Source organism: Patella vulgata, chromosome 5 (genome assembly GCF_932274485.2).
Source record: "Patella vulgata chromosome 5, xgPatVulg1.2, whole genome shotgun sequence".
Taxonomy (NCBI): Eukaryota; Metazoa; Mollusca; class Gastropoda; family Patellidae; genus Patella; species Patella vulgata.
In genome coordinates, this window is record NC_065883.2 from 80,544,899 (window position 1) to 80,564,661 (window position 19,763).

Genomic DNA, 19,763 nt, shown 5'->3' on the forward strand with positions numbered 1-19,763 from the left:
AAGGGGCTGGCACCAGACTGGAAAATCCTGTGGAACTTTTCAACCAACACAGAGATCTCCTGCTAATGTAGTCTGCATTCAAATGACATGTACATGTATAATAATACATTTCTTAATTTAAAAAAGATAATTCGAAGCCCAACAGATTTTAATTTACTTTTATTTACAAATGATCTATTTATACATCAACAAATATCAACCCACAGGGACTTGACACAATCGACTGATTAATAAATACCTGTATACAGGATACCTGTTTGAGAAACGCCTGTTAATAGAACAATGCCAGGTCTGAAGAGTATGATGCTATTCATAAATTTGAAATAAACAGTGTTTCTTGTTTTCACTGGTAAATAAACGCTTTGAGAACACATACAAATTAATAAATTTACATGCATTAACCCCGGATGAAAAATCTGGCAACAATATTAACCCTTCAATTAGTCCCTGTGGTATAACAAGAACCCTTCAATTAGTACAAGTCCCTGTGGAATAACCATACATAAAACAAAGATTATCAGATACATGTAATGAAAGCCATCACCAGCTTTCTTTCAACATGATTACAAACAGGGAAGGTACAGATACTCAGTATTTGTTAAACATGATTACAAACAGGGAAGTACAGATACTCTGTTAAACAAGATTACAAACATGAAGTCGAGTGAAGTACAGATACTCAGTATTTGTTAAACATAAAAACACAACAATTAGATCCAACTTGTTCAAAATTTTATACTCTTAATATATTTTACCATTCATTTTTCTCTGTAATTTTTTTTTCTTTCAGTAATAACAAAAACAACATGCTAGTATATCATATCGTTACTGCTGATTTAAAGGGTTTTAAATTAATTGTATCCAATGTTTGAAAATTTAAAGGGTTATATCTGACATTTACAAAATTGTTCAGGAGAGCCATTTTTCGCTCTTAATATTTTTGGGAATCAAATCAATCGATGTAAAACATTTTGAAAAAATATCTATAAAACCCCTTTTTATTGGCTTAGAATTATGGGAACTAGACAAAAAGGTGCATAAGAATATTATTTTTTAAAATATGCCGGATATAAACTTTTGACTCCCAAACACTGAAATTTTTTCTGAACAGTAGTTAACTTTGAATACGCTAAAAAATAAATGGCTTCTACATACAATAAAAAAAAACCCAAATGGATTCTACATACAATAAAGATTGACTTTAGTCTGAATATTAAATAATTAGAAACAATAAAAAAATTAACATTTTTCTTAGGAATCATTCACACTGAACGCTCTATCACTCTTCACGATTACTCTGAAAATCACCGTTTTTCAAAAACAACAATAATATAGTTATTAACGTCATATATTTATGTTATTGTCTTATCTGCATGGGGCATGGGTTTTCAGTGCACTTTCACAGTGAGATCCTGCCATAAAGACAAGTTTTGGGACTGTCATATATTGATCTTAGTAAAGGAGCTAAAATACCAAGTAGATAGATTTGATAATTGTTTTAAAATACAGTCAGATATATTTGACTGACTCGTAATAATGGGGTGATCTTTGAACAGATAGAATCTACATGCTGTTGAAAACTGGTTTGTGAAAGTGCTCCGAAAACCTGAGGATATAAAAGATGAAATAGCCGACAAACGATGGCCAGAACTAAAAATCAGAGAATTGGGAATTTTTTTTTAACAGTTACAAGTTTTAGGTTTCTTTCTTTCTGTCCTTAAAATTCGAAACTAATATTTCGAGAAACAGAAAGTCTGGAAAAGAAATTTTGATAGTTGTTTTAAACTGATAATAACACAATGAATACAAGTTACTTAAAACGTTTATTTCTGGCGACGTTACGACATGGTTTCTCCCGTCTTTATCAAGCAAAGAATGATTAAAATACGGATCTATATTTCATTTCGTTTTCTGAATTATTTCAATGGCCTCCACTACATGAAGATCTGACCAGTTTTAGTGAAAGGTCGCGTCACGTGCCACACGAGCGGCTTTCGATCCTATGACATCAGACATTTGATTAATCAATCAGTGTTGACGTTTCTAGTTGTTTTCCTAAAGTTCTGTGCACCTCATGCCAAACACTCGCCGTAACAGACCATTTCATTGGCTAATCCCTCACACCATACACAACGCGGCTTATATAACAACTCTTCCAGATCCTAGTGTAGTAAAGACAAGTAAAACAAAATTTTGAACTATAAAAAACGAAACGAAATAAGATCTGTGTTTTAATCAAATTGACCCTCATTGAAACATCACCAGAAATAAATTTTGAACTTGTGTTATTCGCATTCAGTTAAACAATCTGTACTAAATATTTCCATACATTTTTCATCTTAAATACCAAAATAAATGTATATTACTGGTTGCCGTGGTAACCATCAACTATTTATATACCAAGATGATTTCCATATTAACAATAGATATCGTAACTAGTCATGTGTGATATTTACCCATAATCCCCTGAACACGACAAGAACAGACAAACACTGCTCGCAAGACGAGGCGATAAACCAAGAAAGCAACGCTGTAGTGCCCGCAACACAAGCCATCAATTCCCCAGCTGTAATGTTTATCAGTTTGAGTGCTGATGTCTAGGTCCACGGTACTCGATTATCAAGTAGCAACTTTTCAAAAGCCCAGTCTTAAGCCACTAGGTTAGTAATCAAAATGTCCAAATCGTATCTTAACCGGCTTGAAACTGAAAATAACAAATTCAAATTCATCCAGCCATGTGGCAAGACATGACAGACAATTTTTTTTAACTGTTTGTGACATGCATTAAAATTGTCCATAAAAACAACATAAAGCCAAATTTGTTTGTACGTGACAGAATGAAAGGGACTGGAGACACTGTAATAGTATTGTCAGTGATTGGTTACTTATTAATCCCACATGACTAGTAACGATGATGATGTTAACGCGATGATGATATTAACTATAGTACTGATACGTCATCAGTTAAACATATTGCCCATCTTTCCTGCAGCACCCTGTTGAAATTGTCTCATCATATTCTGTAGACCTTGCATACCACCTGAAATATAATTAACATTTAATCAGATTAATGTACACATATTTCTAAGGTTTTCGGAACATAATCCTGGACTAGATGAAAATGAGAGAAAATGAAGTTTACGTCACCGTCCAGGATAATGCTGTGACCTATATGAGAGACAGTAGGGTTCTCGCCTACTCTTCCTCACATCATTCCTTGCCAACCCTCCATTCTACATAACCAGCCCCTCATCCTACACCACTGATATTGGGAAACCAGCCATCCTCCTACACCACTGACATGGAGAAACCAGCCCCCAGTCCTACACCACTGACATGGAGAAACCAGCCTCCAGTCCTACACCACTGACATGGAGAAACCAGCCCCTGTCCTACACCACTGACATGGAGAAACCAGCCCCTGTCCTACACCACTGACATGGGGAAACCAGCTCTCCATCCTACACCATTGACATGGGGATACCATATTGGAACTTTTTTCAGTTTGCAAGGGATTAAAAGTGCCAACAGTTCTTGTCTCCTGTCTGGATTAGAATCCATAGATTCCAGTGCCTTGACTCTGTATCATAACAGACCATATTGAATCCCAGATGATGATGCTACCTACCCATTTGTTGAAGAACTCGAGGATCCATGACCTTGGCCATTTGTTGATTGAGTTTCGCCATCTGAGCTGGATTAACATTTTTACTAATATCTCCACCTGTAAAAAAATAAATACATAAATAATTATAATAATATTGACATCTGTCATAAACTTGTATCGAGGAGTAGCGGAGCAATGCTGGTTAGATCCAATAATTCTTTAAACATACATTATGCAAGAGCTAAATCTGCCTATTACCGGTCTTTCTTTAGGCCTGAAATGTTATCTAAATTATTAATTAGACATTAATGAATTTATCCAGACCATAATCAACTCTCAATGCCATCGGTAGCCTGCGATATTTACTGGATTTGAATATATTTTGTGACGGATGATTAAACATCAAAATGGATAATCAAGACTTTGTTTTTTATCGTACTGACTTTAGTAATGACTTTAGTAATGATGATCGAGGCTGGCCTAAAATTCAATCGCTAATATCTTGGTTCATAGGGGAGCAATTTGACTGAAATTTTCAGCATCTTCTCTTTACATTATCTGTCAGCTCTTTATCTAATTTCCCATAATGCCCCATTAATCAAGTTTATCTTGGCCTGTTACTATTAATTACTACATCCCTATAGTACTTCTCGTCGGAAGAAAATCAAATGCTGAAACATATTTCAGCTGAAAACTGAAAAAAAAAAAGTATCCCAAAATTTCTCATGTTTTATGAAACGTGCTTGTCGCCATCTTGAGCTGTGACATCATATCAACAATCAGTCTGTCAACTGATGCGCAATTGTCCAAGGAACAAGGATGCGAAGTTTGTGTATCAAAAGAGAGAAATGGGGTTTAACTTCGACATGAATCAAACTAGGTCATTTCGGGACTAACACATGGTGCAATTTTATTTCAATAATTCGCTTGCGCGTAGGGGTCTTCAGCAGTGGGAGGAAACCGGAGGATCCGGACAAAACAGACAAGGTTGGACAGACAACCCTACTCCTTGTCACGTACAACCGGGGGAATCGAAATCACGCCAGCTGACTCAATGACAGACCACATGATACAGTGCACACATGCTAACCATTCGGCCATCCAACCCCCCTTGTGTATCAAAGGACAAACCTTTTCCTCCTTTAAATAAGCCTTTTATTCCTCCCATCTTCTTCACCATCTGAGCGAATTTTTTATACTGACTCAACAAATCATTGACTTCTTTTATAGATACACCTGAACCTCTAGCGACTCTCTGTACACGATTCGGTTGACGGGAAAACAACTTCTCTCCTTCTATACTGTCTAATTCTACAAATACAGAAAATAAAACGTCGAAAATTTGTGCAAGATACAGTAAATGAAACGTCTAAAAGTCCTGCTACATCCTTACAAATATACGGGAAGTAAAATGTCCTCCTGCTACGTCCTTTATTGAATGTTTCTTTCCTTCTAATGTTCATCTATTAAACTTGAAGAATGGGTAACCAGACGGCGATTATGGCCAGACTTTCTCTATATATGGCTATATAATTGTCAAAGCAGAGCTCGTGAAAACAACGTCAACTTGCGTTACCTGAATTTTGCCTTTCCAGAAGGTTTACATTTTGTTAGGAGGCTAAAAGAGGGGCATCTTCAATAGAAGGCTTCATCTCGCTTTAACTCTGTACATCTTATCAAGCCCTTCACGTAATAGGCTGCATATTTCGGCATTAATTTCGATTGGATATCGAGTGGCAAAATTCAAGGTTCGTTCAATGTCAAGGTTTCCGTGGAGGTTGCCATGTTTGATTTGAGTGTGTTTGTGTCACAACCTCTGATTGAATGCTATCGTTCACATGTCTGCGTTAAAGATAGATAATGTAGCTATAAGTTCGGTAATTACAGACCAGTGTAGCAAAGTCTAAATGTTGTAAAACTTAGGGTGGTTGCTTCAGGAACATGAAGGGGGTGGGGGTGGGGGTACTGCTGGACTAATCTATTTACCTGCATCGTTCATGCTATCCATCATCGTCATCAGTTTCTTCAATCTAGCCATTGATTCTTGTTCTGTACCTTTTGACATAAAATCAGGACTAAATCCCGGGATCATACCCTGAAAAAAACATATAAATTATTATATAAATAATCATAAATACAAGTAAATTATTCACGTTCTAACAATTTTAATTCATAATAACATTATATTTAAAGGGGCATTATGGGAGATTAGATAAAGAGCTGACAGTTCTCGCTATAATAGTTCAAAAATAAATAAGGGAAAGAGAATATGTTGAAAATTTCAGTCAAATTGCTTCACTCTGAATCGAGATATTAGCAATTCAAATTTAGGCTAGCCTCGAACGTCATTACTATCGGCACGATAATAAACAAAGTCTTGGTTATCCATTTTTACGTTAAATCATCCGTCATAAAAGGTATTCATATCCAGTAAATATTGCAGGCTAGCGATGACATCGCGTTAATTATGGTCTGGATAAGTTAATTAATATTTAATTAATAATTTATATAACATTTCAGGCCTAAAGAAAGACCTGCAATAGACAGATTTAGCTCTTGCATAATGTATGAGCCAAAATCTGTAAATTGTGAAGAGAGAATACAGCGCCCTTAGGCCACATCAATCTGAATATTTGTTCTACAGGAATATGTAACAAGGTTTTCATTCTTATTTTAAGTTTTAGAATTTTGTAAAAACAAAACATAGTACAAAGATATTCAAGTGGACTCTGAACTAAAAAAAAAAAGTTGCTTTGGCCTTAACTTGGTACCATAGAAAAATGTGCACATATTTCTTTCAACAAAAACAAACATATTAGATGTGCCAATTTAAACTAAAGAGCTATAAACTAAATTTTCATCGCTTGACTGGATTACAAATTTGAAATCAAGGGAGATAATTCCCCAATTAATTAGAAAAAATTACAGAAAATTAAATAAATTAACAAATATTTTTTAAATGTACATCATTATATGTCTTACCATGATTTGACTGAAGGGCCCCATCTTCATAATATTCTGAAACTGTTCGTACATGTCTCGTAAAGTGAACTGACCTGAAAAAATCCATAAAAAAACTTGCATATACATTTTATGACTTGGAGAAATGTAAAGTGATTTCCATCTTCTTTACTTGAAAATCAAACCAAAAACAGGCAGTGAACACATTTGTTAAATTAATCATAGTCAATTCATATTGTCATTCATAGAATAATTTATAAACTTCAATCTATTTCCAATATTGCCTCCAAAATGCTGCCATTATTTTTCTAAGTCAGTAAAATAGCTGGTATATAATAAACTGAGCACCCTCCAACAGTGTACTACCTGGATAATCTGTGATGGGGCTACACACAGGGTACTAGTTACTCTACTACGCCCTAGGGAAAGTCCCCAGACCTGGGGTAGAAATACCGCAAGTTAACTTGTCAGCCCCTCCCCCTCTATGTTATAACACTGTGATACCCTTGGGTTGAGTTCTAGATGGGTGGGGTGTTCGTCAAAGCATAGTGATACAGATAATGTTAAACATAACATGTACACAATGGGGCTTACATCTAGGTAGTTCACTTTTTTTGTTTCCAGGCCAAGGAATAGAGTTATTTTGGACTATATAACATCACTATGTAATTACCTAAGCCACAAAGGGGGGGGGGGGGGGAAATAAATATCTACATAAATTATACACAATTTTTTACCTATGATTCTTCACTTAAGACATTGGGTTTAACTTTGAAACAATACAAGATAGATAGAGATAGAGATAGAGAGAGAGAGGGGGGGAGAGAGAGAGAGGGAGAGAGAGAGAGAGATGGGGTTTAACGTCCACTCGACACAAACTAGGTCATTTCGGGACTAACATATGGTTCAATTTTATTTCCATAATTTGCTTGCGCGTAGGGGTCTTTAGCAGTGGGAGGAAACTGGACGACCCGGAGAAAACCCACGAGGTTGGACAGGCGACCCTACTCCTTGTTACATACAACCGGGGATTCGAAACCACGCCAGTTGACTCAATGACAGACTTTATGATACAGCGCGCGACTCAATACAAGCTAAGTCACTTTGGAACTAAAATATGGTAGTATGCTATTTCATTTCAATAATTCTCTTGCATGTAGGGGTCTTTAACAGACCCAGAGATTTGAAGTTAAACATTGAACCAATACAGGAATTGTATATTTAATATTTACAGCTTTTACCATCTTTTCTTGTTTTAACTTTTACCATCTTACCTTGTTTTAACTTCTTCATTAATTCCTCATTATCATCTAATTTTAATTCATTAACTTTATCAATCAATCCTTCAATATCTCCCATACCTATAATATATAAAACATTCTATTATCATAACGTTCTTCAATATCTCACATAAATATAAATACAAATACAATTTATAATCAATATCTCCCATACCTATAATATATAAAACATTCTATTATCATAACGTTCTTCAATATCTCACATAAATATAAATACAATTTATTATCAATATCTCACATAAATATAAATACAATTTATTAGTTTGGTTTAATGGTCAAGGTAGAGAGAGAGTCCACTTGACACAAACTGGGTCATTTCGGGACTAACATATGGTTCAATTTTATTTCAATCATTTGCTTGCGTGTAGGGGTCTTTAGCAGTGGAAGGAAATCAGAGGACACAGAGAAAACCCACAAAGTTTGACGGGCGACCCTACTCCTTGCCATGTACAACTGGGGACTCAATGACAGATCTTATGGTACAATGCACATGCGCTAACCATTCGGCCATACAACCTGGCTTTAAAGGTCCAGAGCAAGATATTAAACATACATTATGCAAGAGATAAATCTGCCTATTGCAGGTCTTTCTTTAGGCCTGAAATGTTATCTAAATTATCAATTAGACATTAATTAACTTATCCAGACCATACTCAACTCTAGATGGCCTCGCTAGCCTGCGATCTTAAGTGATTGTAAGCCGATTTACTGCATAACTTACCTTCTCGATTAAACGATTCAGAGGATAATCGAGACTATGCTGTTTATCGTACTGATTTTTGTAATGATGACCGAGGCTAGGCAGAAATTTCATTCGCTTAGTTCTTGGTTCATAGTGGATCAATTTGAATGAAATTTTCAGTAAATTGCCTTTATGTTATCTAGTTTTTAATTATTATGTTGGCATATCATTATTTCATATAATGGTACATTATTTATACTAATTAAAATTTTGGACATGCGTGACATATTTCATTGCAAAGCATGTGCAAGTGTCTGTATTTTAAGTTGTTTAATGGTCTCAAGCTTTAAACATTAAGTAATATATTGTACAACAACTAACATCACTCGTGTTGTTACAACATATTACGCAATGTCCATTAAACCACACATATTCAGCAAGCCTTAATATATCACATGGCAGTTGAGGTTTAATATTCTCAAGCAATACTTACCCAATAATTTACTAACAAATGGTTGAACTTTAAACGGTTCAAAATCATCTATATGTTCTCCTGTTCCAATAAATATTACGGGACTCTTTGTAGCAGCAACACTAGAAAAATACAATCAAAATTTCATTTTAACTTGTGTTCGCTTGTGTGTAGGGGTCATTAGTAGTTTGAGGAAACCAGACGTGTGTACTGTCTGCTTCTATGCTTGTGACAACACAGACAATTGGGGTTTACATTGATGTATAACGTCTGTTTCCACACTTATGATATCGCACAAAAGTCAGGATTACAAGTGTGAAAATGGTGACATGATTCTGCAGAGGTGACATGACAAACAAGTGAAAAGGATCTATATATAACATCTGTTCCCACGCTAGTAATATCACAGACAACTGCGGCTTATACATCTTATAATAATTTTATACTTACGCACTGAGAGCTCCACCACCCTTGGCGTGACTGTCTAATTTAGTTATAATAACAGACGCTACATCAACTTTATCTTTAAAAGCTCGAGCCTAAAAATTAAATATCAAATTAAACATCATAATCATAAACATTTACTTAAAAAAAACCCAAAGAGTATTTATCAGTACATACTTTAAACCAAACTCTGTAACAGACTACACGTTTGTGATTAGGCTAATGCTCCTAAGAATTAGGACATTGATTTGGATTTTGGATTAATGTCTGCTTCCACTGAGTGATATCGTAGACGAGAGTAAAATCAGTACATGTCCAGATACCAGAGTAAATCCACAGGGTTGTGAAGGAACCTCAAACGAAATACTGCGAGGAGTATGTAGGGTTGCGAAGGAACCTCTATACAGTCACACCAAACAGTGAATATTTTAAAGTTTTTACCTGAGCTTCACAAGCTTGACCAATAGAGGCATCCATAACAAACACAACATTATCTGGGTTCTAAAAATACAATAAACAAAAATACAAAAATATTACGAGAACGAAATAGAACTATATTAATACTGTAATTTTTACTAGTCATATCTACAGCAAACATCACTTAATAATTTGTAAAAGATGGGTTGCCAGACAACAAAGCATAGCTAGGTTGTCCGGGGAATCAACAAGGGTTGTCACTTATTTTTTCTGAAATTCCTTTGGCCTAAACGTTTGACAAGGAACTTTCTCAACCATTTCCTGGATTGAACTAGAGACTCCCGGTCAGTCAACAAGCACCCATACCCACTGGGTCACAGTGTCTAGGATCCTATCTGAATTTCTGAAAACATCGTCATAATACTGCAGCTATTATACAAAAATCCCAAATTTTTTGTCATACATGTAGCTAGACTTCATCTGATTCAGAAACTTTTGTGTTTTTCTAAAAAATATATATAATAAAAAAGTTTTTGATAACTTACAACAGCCTGATGAACTTGTAACATTTCTTCAAATAAAGAATCTTCTTGTTTGTGTCGACCACTCGTATCAACAATCACTATCTCAAAATTCTCATCTTTAAATTTATCAACACCTTCTTGAGCAATCACAACAGGATCGGACTCGGAATAACTACAAAATAAAACAGCAGGATCACTCTCTAAATAACTACAGAATAAAACAACAACAGAGAGTCAGACTCTGAATAAATACAAAATAAAACAACATATTTTGAACATTAAACAAATAAAACAAAGATTTGAATACTACAGCTTTACTGACCTAATTCCATTAATAAACCAGATAGTGATAGATTTAAAGACAGATTGCGATAGATTTAAAGACAGATTGCCGGGAAACAAGTCAAACAGAGAAATGGTATTTAATTCTTCTTGACACAGATTAGGTCATCTCAGGACTAGGGTTGTCACGATTAATCGGTTTAGTCGTAGTCGATTTGGTTTCTAGCTCAAACCGATTCACATTTTGAAAAATGTTTGACTTTTACTGTCTGCTAAACACACTGCTAAATTGCTGCCTATTAAAACCGTATAGAAAGTAGGGCCCTACGTAAGTACGTCGTTTGAGACTCTATACAGAAATTCCCATTTACAGTGGCACGATCTCAATGTCGCATGGAATTCTTCGCCTACCATATTAGGCATATCTTACTACGAAATGTGTAAAATGGTTGATTTTGGCGCGAAATAGCTGTCAACAACCGACATGAAAATCATGGGCATTATAATACATGGACTGAATGCATGCTGCACGAGACAGGGAAGTTGGCTATGCCTTTTTATGAGTGATAAACTGCCAATGTAATTTTAATAAAATACCGTTTTATAAAGAAGAAAACACTGCTCCAGTATAAATTAATTTTAAATCCATCTGTAATTTATCATTTAATTCACAACCAGAATGTGCCGTTACTGTGTACGAGACTCCTCTATCCTGTGTATGAGGATCTTCTATTCGTCCCCCCTCGGCATACGTTGCCGTCTTTTTAAATGACACGTGTTCTTTTCTATTTGTGCTGTCTTCCGCGGCTTCTCTTGTTGTTTTTCGGCAATATGATTATCGCTATATATGTTAAAATATTATGTACGAGAATTGTTGTACTAGAGAATTGTAATCTATTGCCAGTATTGGATTTTTAATTAGTAGTTAAAGCTGTGGGGGTAAGTCAGAACACGGGAATGTCTTACTCATCTCAATCGCATAATTAAATATCAAAACTAATGACTTAGTAAATGTTGTTTATTGCCAATTTAAACAATTTATTCCAACATCTATTTAGGACACACTCAACGAAATGTACTACATTGATATACAATCAGCTATTCAGTGTTCACGCGCCATTTTATAATTTACTTATTAAAAAAAAATCACAAGAAAAAAACCTCGGTGGGCAGTACAGACATTGCCATTATAGATTTATACGACATTCGATTAATCGGCACCGATACGATTTTGGGCTGGCCGATTAACCGATTCAAAAATTTTGTAATCGTGACAACACTACTCAGGACTAACATATGATACATTTTTATTTCCATAATTTGCTTGTGCGTAGGGGCAATTAGCAGTGGGAGGAAACTGGAGGACCCTAACAAAACCCATAAGGTTGGACATGCCTAGTCATGTTCAAGCTTGGGATCGAACCCACACCACTTGACTCTATTACAGATCTTATGGTCTAAAGGACAAGGACTAGACCATTCAACCCCTCGCATTATATGACACAATCCTGGGTAATAACTTCAGAAGTAACAAATCTGTCAATGGTTTGCAACCCAATCTGTAGAACCCTTATATACACAGAAACCATCATACATATCTTAACCATTGTCTGACCTACCTTCCATAAAAGGGAATTCTTGCTTTGGTTGCATTTTGTTTCAGCTGATCGAAGGCTCCAGCACGGAAAGTATCAGCACAAATCAAACATGTCTTCCAGCCTTTCTTCTGGTAATAATAAGCTAACTGAAAAAAATCACCCAAGATTTTCATATTTTAGCGTGCAAAATATCGAGATTTCGTCTAATGGTTTGGATGCAGCTATGGCGTGTGTGGCGCCAGGCAGGGTAAGCTTACTCTTCCGGACACCTGTTACCACTGTTTGTCATGTATTTTGTACACGCTGATTACACTATTCTGCCGATACTTTTTTTACACTATTTTGTCTTGTCTAATGATTTGGATTGTTCATACTTGGATTTATATGAGCGATTACTGAGCTAGATCTATAACCATAAGGCTTTGTGTCGAATACTTATTTCTTTGAACAAGGCAGATTATCTCAACTAAGGTCTTACAGGGTTACTCCTTCATCAACCAAAACCATAAAGTGAATATGCTGTTTTTTTAAGACTCCTTTTTTCAGGACAAAAATCTATAGATAAATTCATCAGAGATAGAGAGAGAAATGGGGTTTAACGTCCACTTGACACAAACCAGGTCATTTCGGGACTAACACATGGTTCAATTTTATTTCAATAATTTGCTTGCGCGTAGGGGTCTATAGCAGTGGGAAGAAACCGGAGGACCTGGTGAAAACCCACGAGGTTGGACAGGCGACCTTACTCCTTGCCACGTACAACCGGAGAATCGAAACCCCGCCAGTTGACTCAATGACAGATAAATTCATCCGATGTTATCTATAAATTTGTATTTTGTAATTGTAAGGATAACCATTTACCTGCTTAATAAATAAAAATGGTGGTTTATAAATAAATTGGTTTACCTTAGTACAGGTGGTAGTTTTACCACTGCCTTGTAACCCTACAAACATAATAACATTACTCTTTCCTTTTGATGGTTGCCATGCCTTCACACCTGGATCAATCAACTACAAATAACAAAAAATAGCCAATATCAAAATTTAGATTTATTTGCAGAATTTGCATACTGATCTAGTATATCTAATAAAACTGTGCTATGGGAACACCAACCATTTTGACATGGTCATCATTGTCACTAACTGTCATTCTGTAATGAGGGTTGAACAGCTTGTCAACACAACAAATATATCGGTCATTTTGAGTTAAGTGCATGCTAGTTTTCATTTCAGTGGACAATTTTCGTCATCCAGCGGGGTTTCCGCAAAGTCTTCAAATCAAAGAATTCCAAAGATTTTTTTACGCAAACCTGAGAAACTATAGTCAAGGGTCCAGTGATTCAACTCTTGTACTTGACTGTCTTTCAGGATTAATGAAAGTATATTTTATTCTCCTGTGAGCAATCTGCTGATTAGATGACACTAGGTTTTCTCTAGAACAAGAGCTCCTTATACAAACCTTGACTAACCCTACCCTAACCCCCCCTCATACAAACCTTGACTAATTCTTTATAAACAGCAGATTGTATCATTCTTCGTTTATTTAAACCTCCAGCCATTTCATCAAAATCTATAACAGACCTGAAACAATCCAACAAAGTAACTAATTATACCTTTAATTACAAAATCAACGGAATTGAACGTCAAGTCTACACATCCATACTCAGACATTTCTATATCGATAGAATCATTTTTGGGTATGTTAATAATATTTTTTTTAAACAATATTTTATTCAGGTTGTCTGAATGGGATTGTGGAAGAGGTTTAGCCTACATGTATGTAAAACCCCTCTCCATTATGTTAATAATGCTGAAGAACTTTGTCTGCATAAGATCTCTATCTAGAAAAACTAGACTTTTATATAATTAAGATAAAAAATGATGTATACTGATTTTCCTATTTCAATATTCTATGTCACTATGTTAGAATATTTCTTTAATTTATGGACCATTTTTAGTGCTCTTAGAAATGTCTATAAACCCTATGAAATTAATGTATTTTCATTTTATCTGTTGATCTTGTAGTAGAATCAATAAATATCTTGTAGTAGATAAACAAGAGACCAAATCTCATACTGACATTGATTAACAATCTTAGTTTTAAGTGTCTGGAAAAATTTTTGAATTTGAGTATTCAATTATTTGTGTGAACTCTACAAATTTCAATTTATAAATGGTACATTTCAAAGTTTGGCAAAAAGGAAGCAATTCTGTCAAGCTGTTGTCTGGGGCTATACTATATACCAGAAAACACTGTCGAACAGTGGAAAACAACTGGAAAACTACCGGAAAACGCTATGTTATACTGAATACCGGAAAACACCGGAAAAACACTAAATACCGGAAAACACACTAAATACCGGAAAACACACTTAATACTGGAAAAATACTGGAAAACACACTAAATACTGGAAAAGACCCTAAGTAGGTAACTCGGAGTCTGGTTCTCTGGAAAACACCAGAAAAACCTAACCCTAACCCTAACCCCCCGCAAACAGAGGACCAGGCTCTGGGTTACCTATTTAGGGTGTTTTTCCGGTATTTAGTGTGTTTTTCCGGTATTTAGTGTTTTTCAGGTATTCAGTATAACATGGTGTTTTCCGGTAGTTTTCCAGTATATAGTATTGTCGGTTGTCTGTTAGCCTCTATCACTACAACTTTGGTATCACTTAGACTAATTAATTACTCGACACACCTAGTGAAAGAAAAGAGTTGTAAACACTCATAGACCATTTTAAACTATGCAACAGTATGGATCACAATCTTGTTTGATGATTTGCAACGAATTGAACAATTAAATACAGAACCTCTCACTAAGATATCACAAGTACACGATGCTCACCTGACATTTTCTCTGAGCGCTTTGACTAGTCTAATATTTACATCAGCTTCTAACAAGGCTTTACAGATCTCTTTTAACATATCATTTAAAACCTGAAGATAAAAACAAAATATACACTTGTTTAAAGGTACCATCCCCATTTTAACACAGTCCCAGAAATAAAAGTCTGTCTACGTATGAAATTTAAGCGCCAAAATATAGAGGAATGGTGTATTTACCTTGTGTCCAAATTTCAGCTCAAATTATTGAGTCGTTTGGACATGGATGCAAAACCGCTTATCCGGACACGTAACCCTTTTAAGATTTGGGATCAATTTTTTTGCTGGATGACCTGATAATCTGTTGCCGTACTGCATGACCCACATGCTGTACTTGATAACGAAAGGTAAATTTCACCTACACATTATTTTTATAAAATAAAAGTCTGGTTTTATAAAGACATTGTATAATACAGCTTGGGACACCAGTCTCCATTTCTAAATGAAGACTGACAGGTTTAAGTTGTTTGAAAACGTATCACAAATACTGAGTTATTGCTCGGCCCTAAGGTAGAGGATTTTAAGGGCTTTTCACACAAAATTAAGCAGTTTTATTCTCCAAAATATAATCGAGATTGGCCCTTAAATGAGACATGGGAAATATGGCTTACCAATTAACAGATCCCTTATTTGATCCCTGTATTGGTCAAGAAAATTGTGTTTGATCCCTGCATTGGCCAAGAAAGTTCATCCAGATTTTCCGGCTTGGTTCCCCCCGTCAGTGATGCAGGACAAAAGGAAAGCTGTCTAGTCATTCGGATGGGATAAAAAACTGAGGTCCTGTGTACACATTGGCGTGCACGTAAAAGATCCCTTGACAGTTGGAATTCGATATAGTGCAGCTGTCGAGTAAAATTTCCCTCATAACACACTGTATGACGTATGCTCATCTTCATTAGTCCTGTTCGGAGCAGAACAGTAGGACTTTAAACCCCCACTTCATTTCATTTCATTTCGAGAAAATTGTTTGAAGATAGGATATTTGTACAATATGGCTACTTGACTACTGAACAATCTCTTACCTCTTCATTAATAATAGTAGCATTACTCAGCGACTTCAAGGCTGAAGTAATCTTTCTTCCTAAATCAGCTAAAACCATCTTGACTGTTTGTTGTCTTGTTGAATCTTCAAATTATATTCTAATTCTGTTATCTGTAAATATAACTAATACATTATTAACTCCTAAACTCGAATTAAAATGTCATTTCGGTCTCTCGTCATTTCGGACTAAAAAAAATATGGCCTAGTGCATACAAAGAAAACTCTTTTTGGAAAATATTAGAAATGGCAACGATCAAAGTGGGATAATTAAAGCTGATTAACCGATGTTATATTAGTATGCGCAAAGAAACCTTACAGTTCTTTAGTGGACGAGGAAAAATGTGAGTTGTCAATCGGCGATAATGGCGGCCGTGTGTTGATATGATTTTCCGACTTGCGTAAAAGACATTTGGGCTTCCAGAATTATAAAAACATTAGCAGTATTACTAATAGTAAGTGCAGGAGGACCACACTACATGTAAAACAAAAATCTACGAGATAAACCTGCGGACAAGACAGAAAATAGATATTGTACCAAATAAACAAATATCAAATCAAGTGAATGTACACAAATTTTCAACAATTTTTTATTGTTAAGTTCAATACTCGCCGATGAAAAAAACCGAAATAGAACAAGCAGTGTAAAATCAGTTTTATCTTTTTATTAGCGGTCTCAAGAATTGCTGATCAATTAAATAAATCAAAACAACTATCGGACTCACATAAAACGAAAAAAAAAACCAGCTGTTACAAATATATCACACAAATTTTCAACAGTCTTTAACTCATCTGAGTCCGAAACGTTGCCAGTAATTCTGAACCGTCGTCAAAGTGAGTCCGAAATGACGTGCTACCATAAAACTTGTGCAAGGAAACTTTTACTAAAGTTGGACAGAAACAGTATCTGATGCAAGATAAAAACAAAACAATCTGAAATTCTATTCAGTCAGGATGTATATCTACTTTATTCTAGAAGATCCGACTTGAAGATGGTATTTAAACATTCAATTGGAAAATCCTTGATCAATGATGCAATTCTGATGACATAAAAACTAATTTTTACCAATCATAACCTACTCAAAATAGTGTGCAAGTATCAGTGAACATAAAATAGGATAGTGAAGAGAAGCAGGCGGAAAAAGAAATGATTAGATTAGGCTTTCTAGATAAACGGATATTGGTAGGATCAGAACTGTATGCACGTAGAAAAAGTAAAAATTTAAGGAAGTACCAAATCCACCGAACAGAAGGAAATTAGGAATACTCAGTAGTGTAGAAAGGGCGATACTTTGAAGTTCTCTAGATAACCTAGATAAAAACTTTGTGGATTTTTCAGAAGGTAGAAATATTCGAGTATAAAATAAAACAATAATTTAGTTTAACGGATCATACAAATAAACTCACGTCATAAAAAAATATCTTCACATATGTCCAATCTGTAATAATTGTAAACACGTTTACGGCGGTGATCGTGCAGCCCAACCACAAGTATTATGCACCTATCCTATAAATATCCATGCGTAACGAACCTTTTTCACGTATATTAGCTTGTTATATTGTTTTGTTTTATATTTTCACCTACACAAATGTTCTAAAAGTATTTTTGGTGGTTTTATCCATATAAAGGTAAAACAAATTTGGAGATTTTGTTTGGGGATTTTATTCCATCGACACCGTTTAGTAGATTCGGTGTTAGTCAAATCTTTATAAAACTGTAACACGCAATTGTTATAATTCAGTCGGCAGAAAATTCTTCTTACTAATTTCCGTCATGCTTGCTGCTGTAAATTTGAAAGAACATATTTTAATATGCTGCTGAATTAACAAAAGATAAATAATGAATTGTTCGTCATAGACATTGCGACGTCTGATTTTAGATGCTGCATAGTACTATTATTAATTTTTCGGTTTTTTTCCTTAAGGGACGTAACTCATGCGAGAAATCGAAGCCGATGAAATAAAATCGGCTTATTGTTTGTTGCTATAACCTTGATACTGTATAGGTAATATCGATAGACCCTCATTAGCGCCTTAGAAAATATTTATTGGTGATGTAGAAGAACGTAAACAAAGAAACGGGCAATTTATTGTATTTCCCGGTGAGCAGAAGTCATGTTTATTATTCACAGTATTCACACAATACAATATGCTTGATGCATTCATTTTCAGTTTCATTCAAAAAACATTATTTTTATTATTTAGGCTATCTAATTTACATGCATAGCCCTATTATGTCGATTTATTACATTTGCAAGAAGCCAAAGATAAAATAAAACGAAAATCATCACTAAAGTGTAAAGATTATTTCATGCAATGCAAACAAAAATTAAAAATTCAATTTCAGAAGTTGACAGATTAACTCAACTGTGAAATGTCAATTATCCAATAATTTGACAAGGTTGATAAAATCATGATTGAGCAGTTTTATGACCAACCGTACTTTTCATTATCATAGTTAAATTATCTAGATCCGTGGTCTAGATCAGATCTAGATCACTTATTGATAACCTATTTTTATTTCTTATCTTTTTTCCCCCCCATGCACATCAATATTATTATTGCCATTTTTTTCTCAAGTCACTGGACCATGTAATGATATAGAACACCTTTGTTATTTTCCACTGTTCTTTCTTTACTGATGGACATTATGTAAATGATCATTTTATAGTTAAGGCCATTGACCGTTTTAACGAAGGCTACATGTAAATGTATGTCGTTATTTATCTTGTCAGTAAATGTAGGCAATATAATATAGATCGTTATATATATATATATCTGTCATATTGTTCTTTATGTATACATGTATGTGACAATAAACCAAAACAGCCAAAATTCGTCAAACAGCCAACAAAATATTAATATTGCAAAAACAATATAATATACATAGTTTATATATCATTTGAAGCCAAAATAAATACCTACGCTCACCCCCCTTAGCCAGCCATTGACGACCATAGTTGTAAAATAACTTTTGTTTGTAATAGACAGCAGTCAGGGATCATCATGTGGGGACGCGGAACCGTGCAATCTGATTAAAACAATTATCCTATTTTTGTTTCGTTTTTTATAGTTCAAAATTTTGTTTATTTGTCTGTACTACACTAGGATCTGGAAGATTTGTTACATGTATATAACCTGCGTTCTAGATGGTGTGAGGACGTCAACGCTGATTGATTAATCAATTTCTGACGTCATAGGATCAAAAGCCGCTCATACGACTCCTGACGTGACCTTCCAGTACAACTGGCCAGATCTTTATGTAGTGTAGGCCATCGAAAGTATAAAAAAAAGAAACGTAATATAGTTCTGTACTTTAATCAGATTGCAACACTGTGCACACAGCCTCATATTATTGGTTATGTTCTAACATCTATCTGTCGTATATTTTGTACTGTCTTGTCACTATATTCATTGCGGCCATTCAAATGTTCGGAGGGTAGGATCAGTGACGGTTCTGGTGAGGGCAACAGATCCAAATATTTTTTTTATAATGAAGACCAATTTCCATAAAATCGTGGCGTTTTTCAATGACACCACTGACAAGGGGAAACTA

General features: G+C 35.0%; 1 protein-coding gene across 2 annotated transcripts; it reads right to left on the reverse strand.

The window, feature by feature from the left end:
* Positions 1 to 144: 144 nt before the first annotated feature.
* On the reverse strand, positions 145 to 17,756 carry LOC126822540 (signal recognition particle subunit SRP54). 2 transcript variants are annotated; one of them, XM_050551483.1, is made up of 16 exons: positions 17,615 to 17,756; positions 16,191 to 16,321; positions 15,131 to 15,222; positions 13,785 to 13,869; positions 13,195 to 13,299; positions 12,310 to 12,434; positions 10,430 to 10,580; positions 9,909 to 9,968; positions 9,474 to 9,562; positions 9,045 to 9,145; positions 7,843 to 7,929; positions 6,590 to 6,663; positions 5,594 to 5,702; positions 4,739 to 4,918; positions 3,629 to 3,724; positions 145 to 3,040 (listed from the first exon to the last, which is right to left on the reverse strand). In XM_050551483.1, the coding sequence occupies exons 2-16, from the start codon at positions 16,266 to 16,268 to the stop codon at positions 2,961 to 2,963; spliced, it is 1,512 nt and encodes a 503-aa protein (XP_050407440.1). In that variant the 5' UTR covers positions 16,269 to 16,321; positions 17,615 to 17,756; the 3' UTR covers positions 145 to 2,960. The 2 variants fall into 2 exon arrangements, with proteins under 2 accessions (XP_050407440.1, XP_050407441.1); XM_050551484.2 differs by lacking the exon at positions 17,615 to 17,756 and adding an exon at positions 17,442 to 17,512.
* Between the last annotated feature and the right edge of the window lie 2,007 nt (positions 17,757 to 19,763).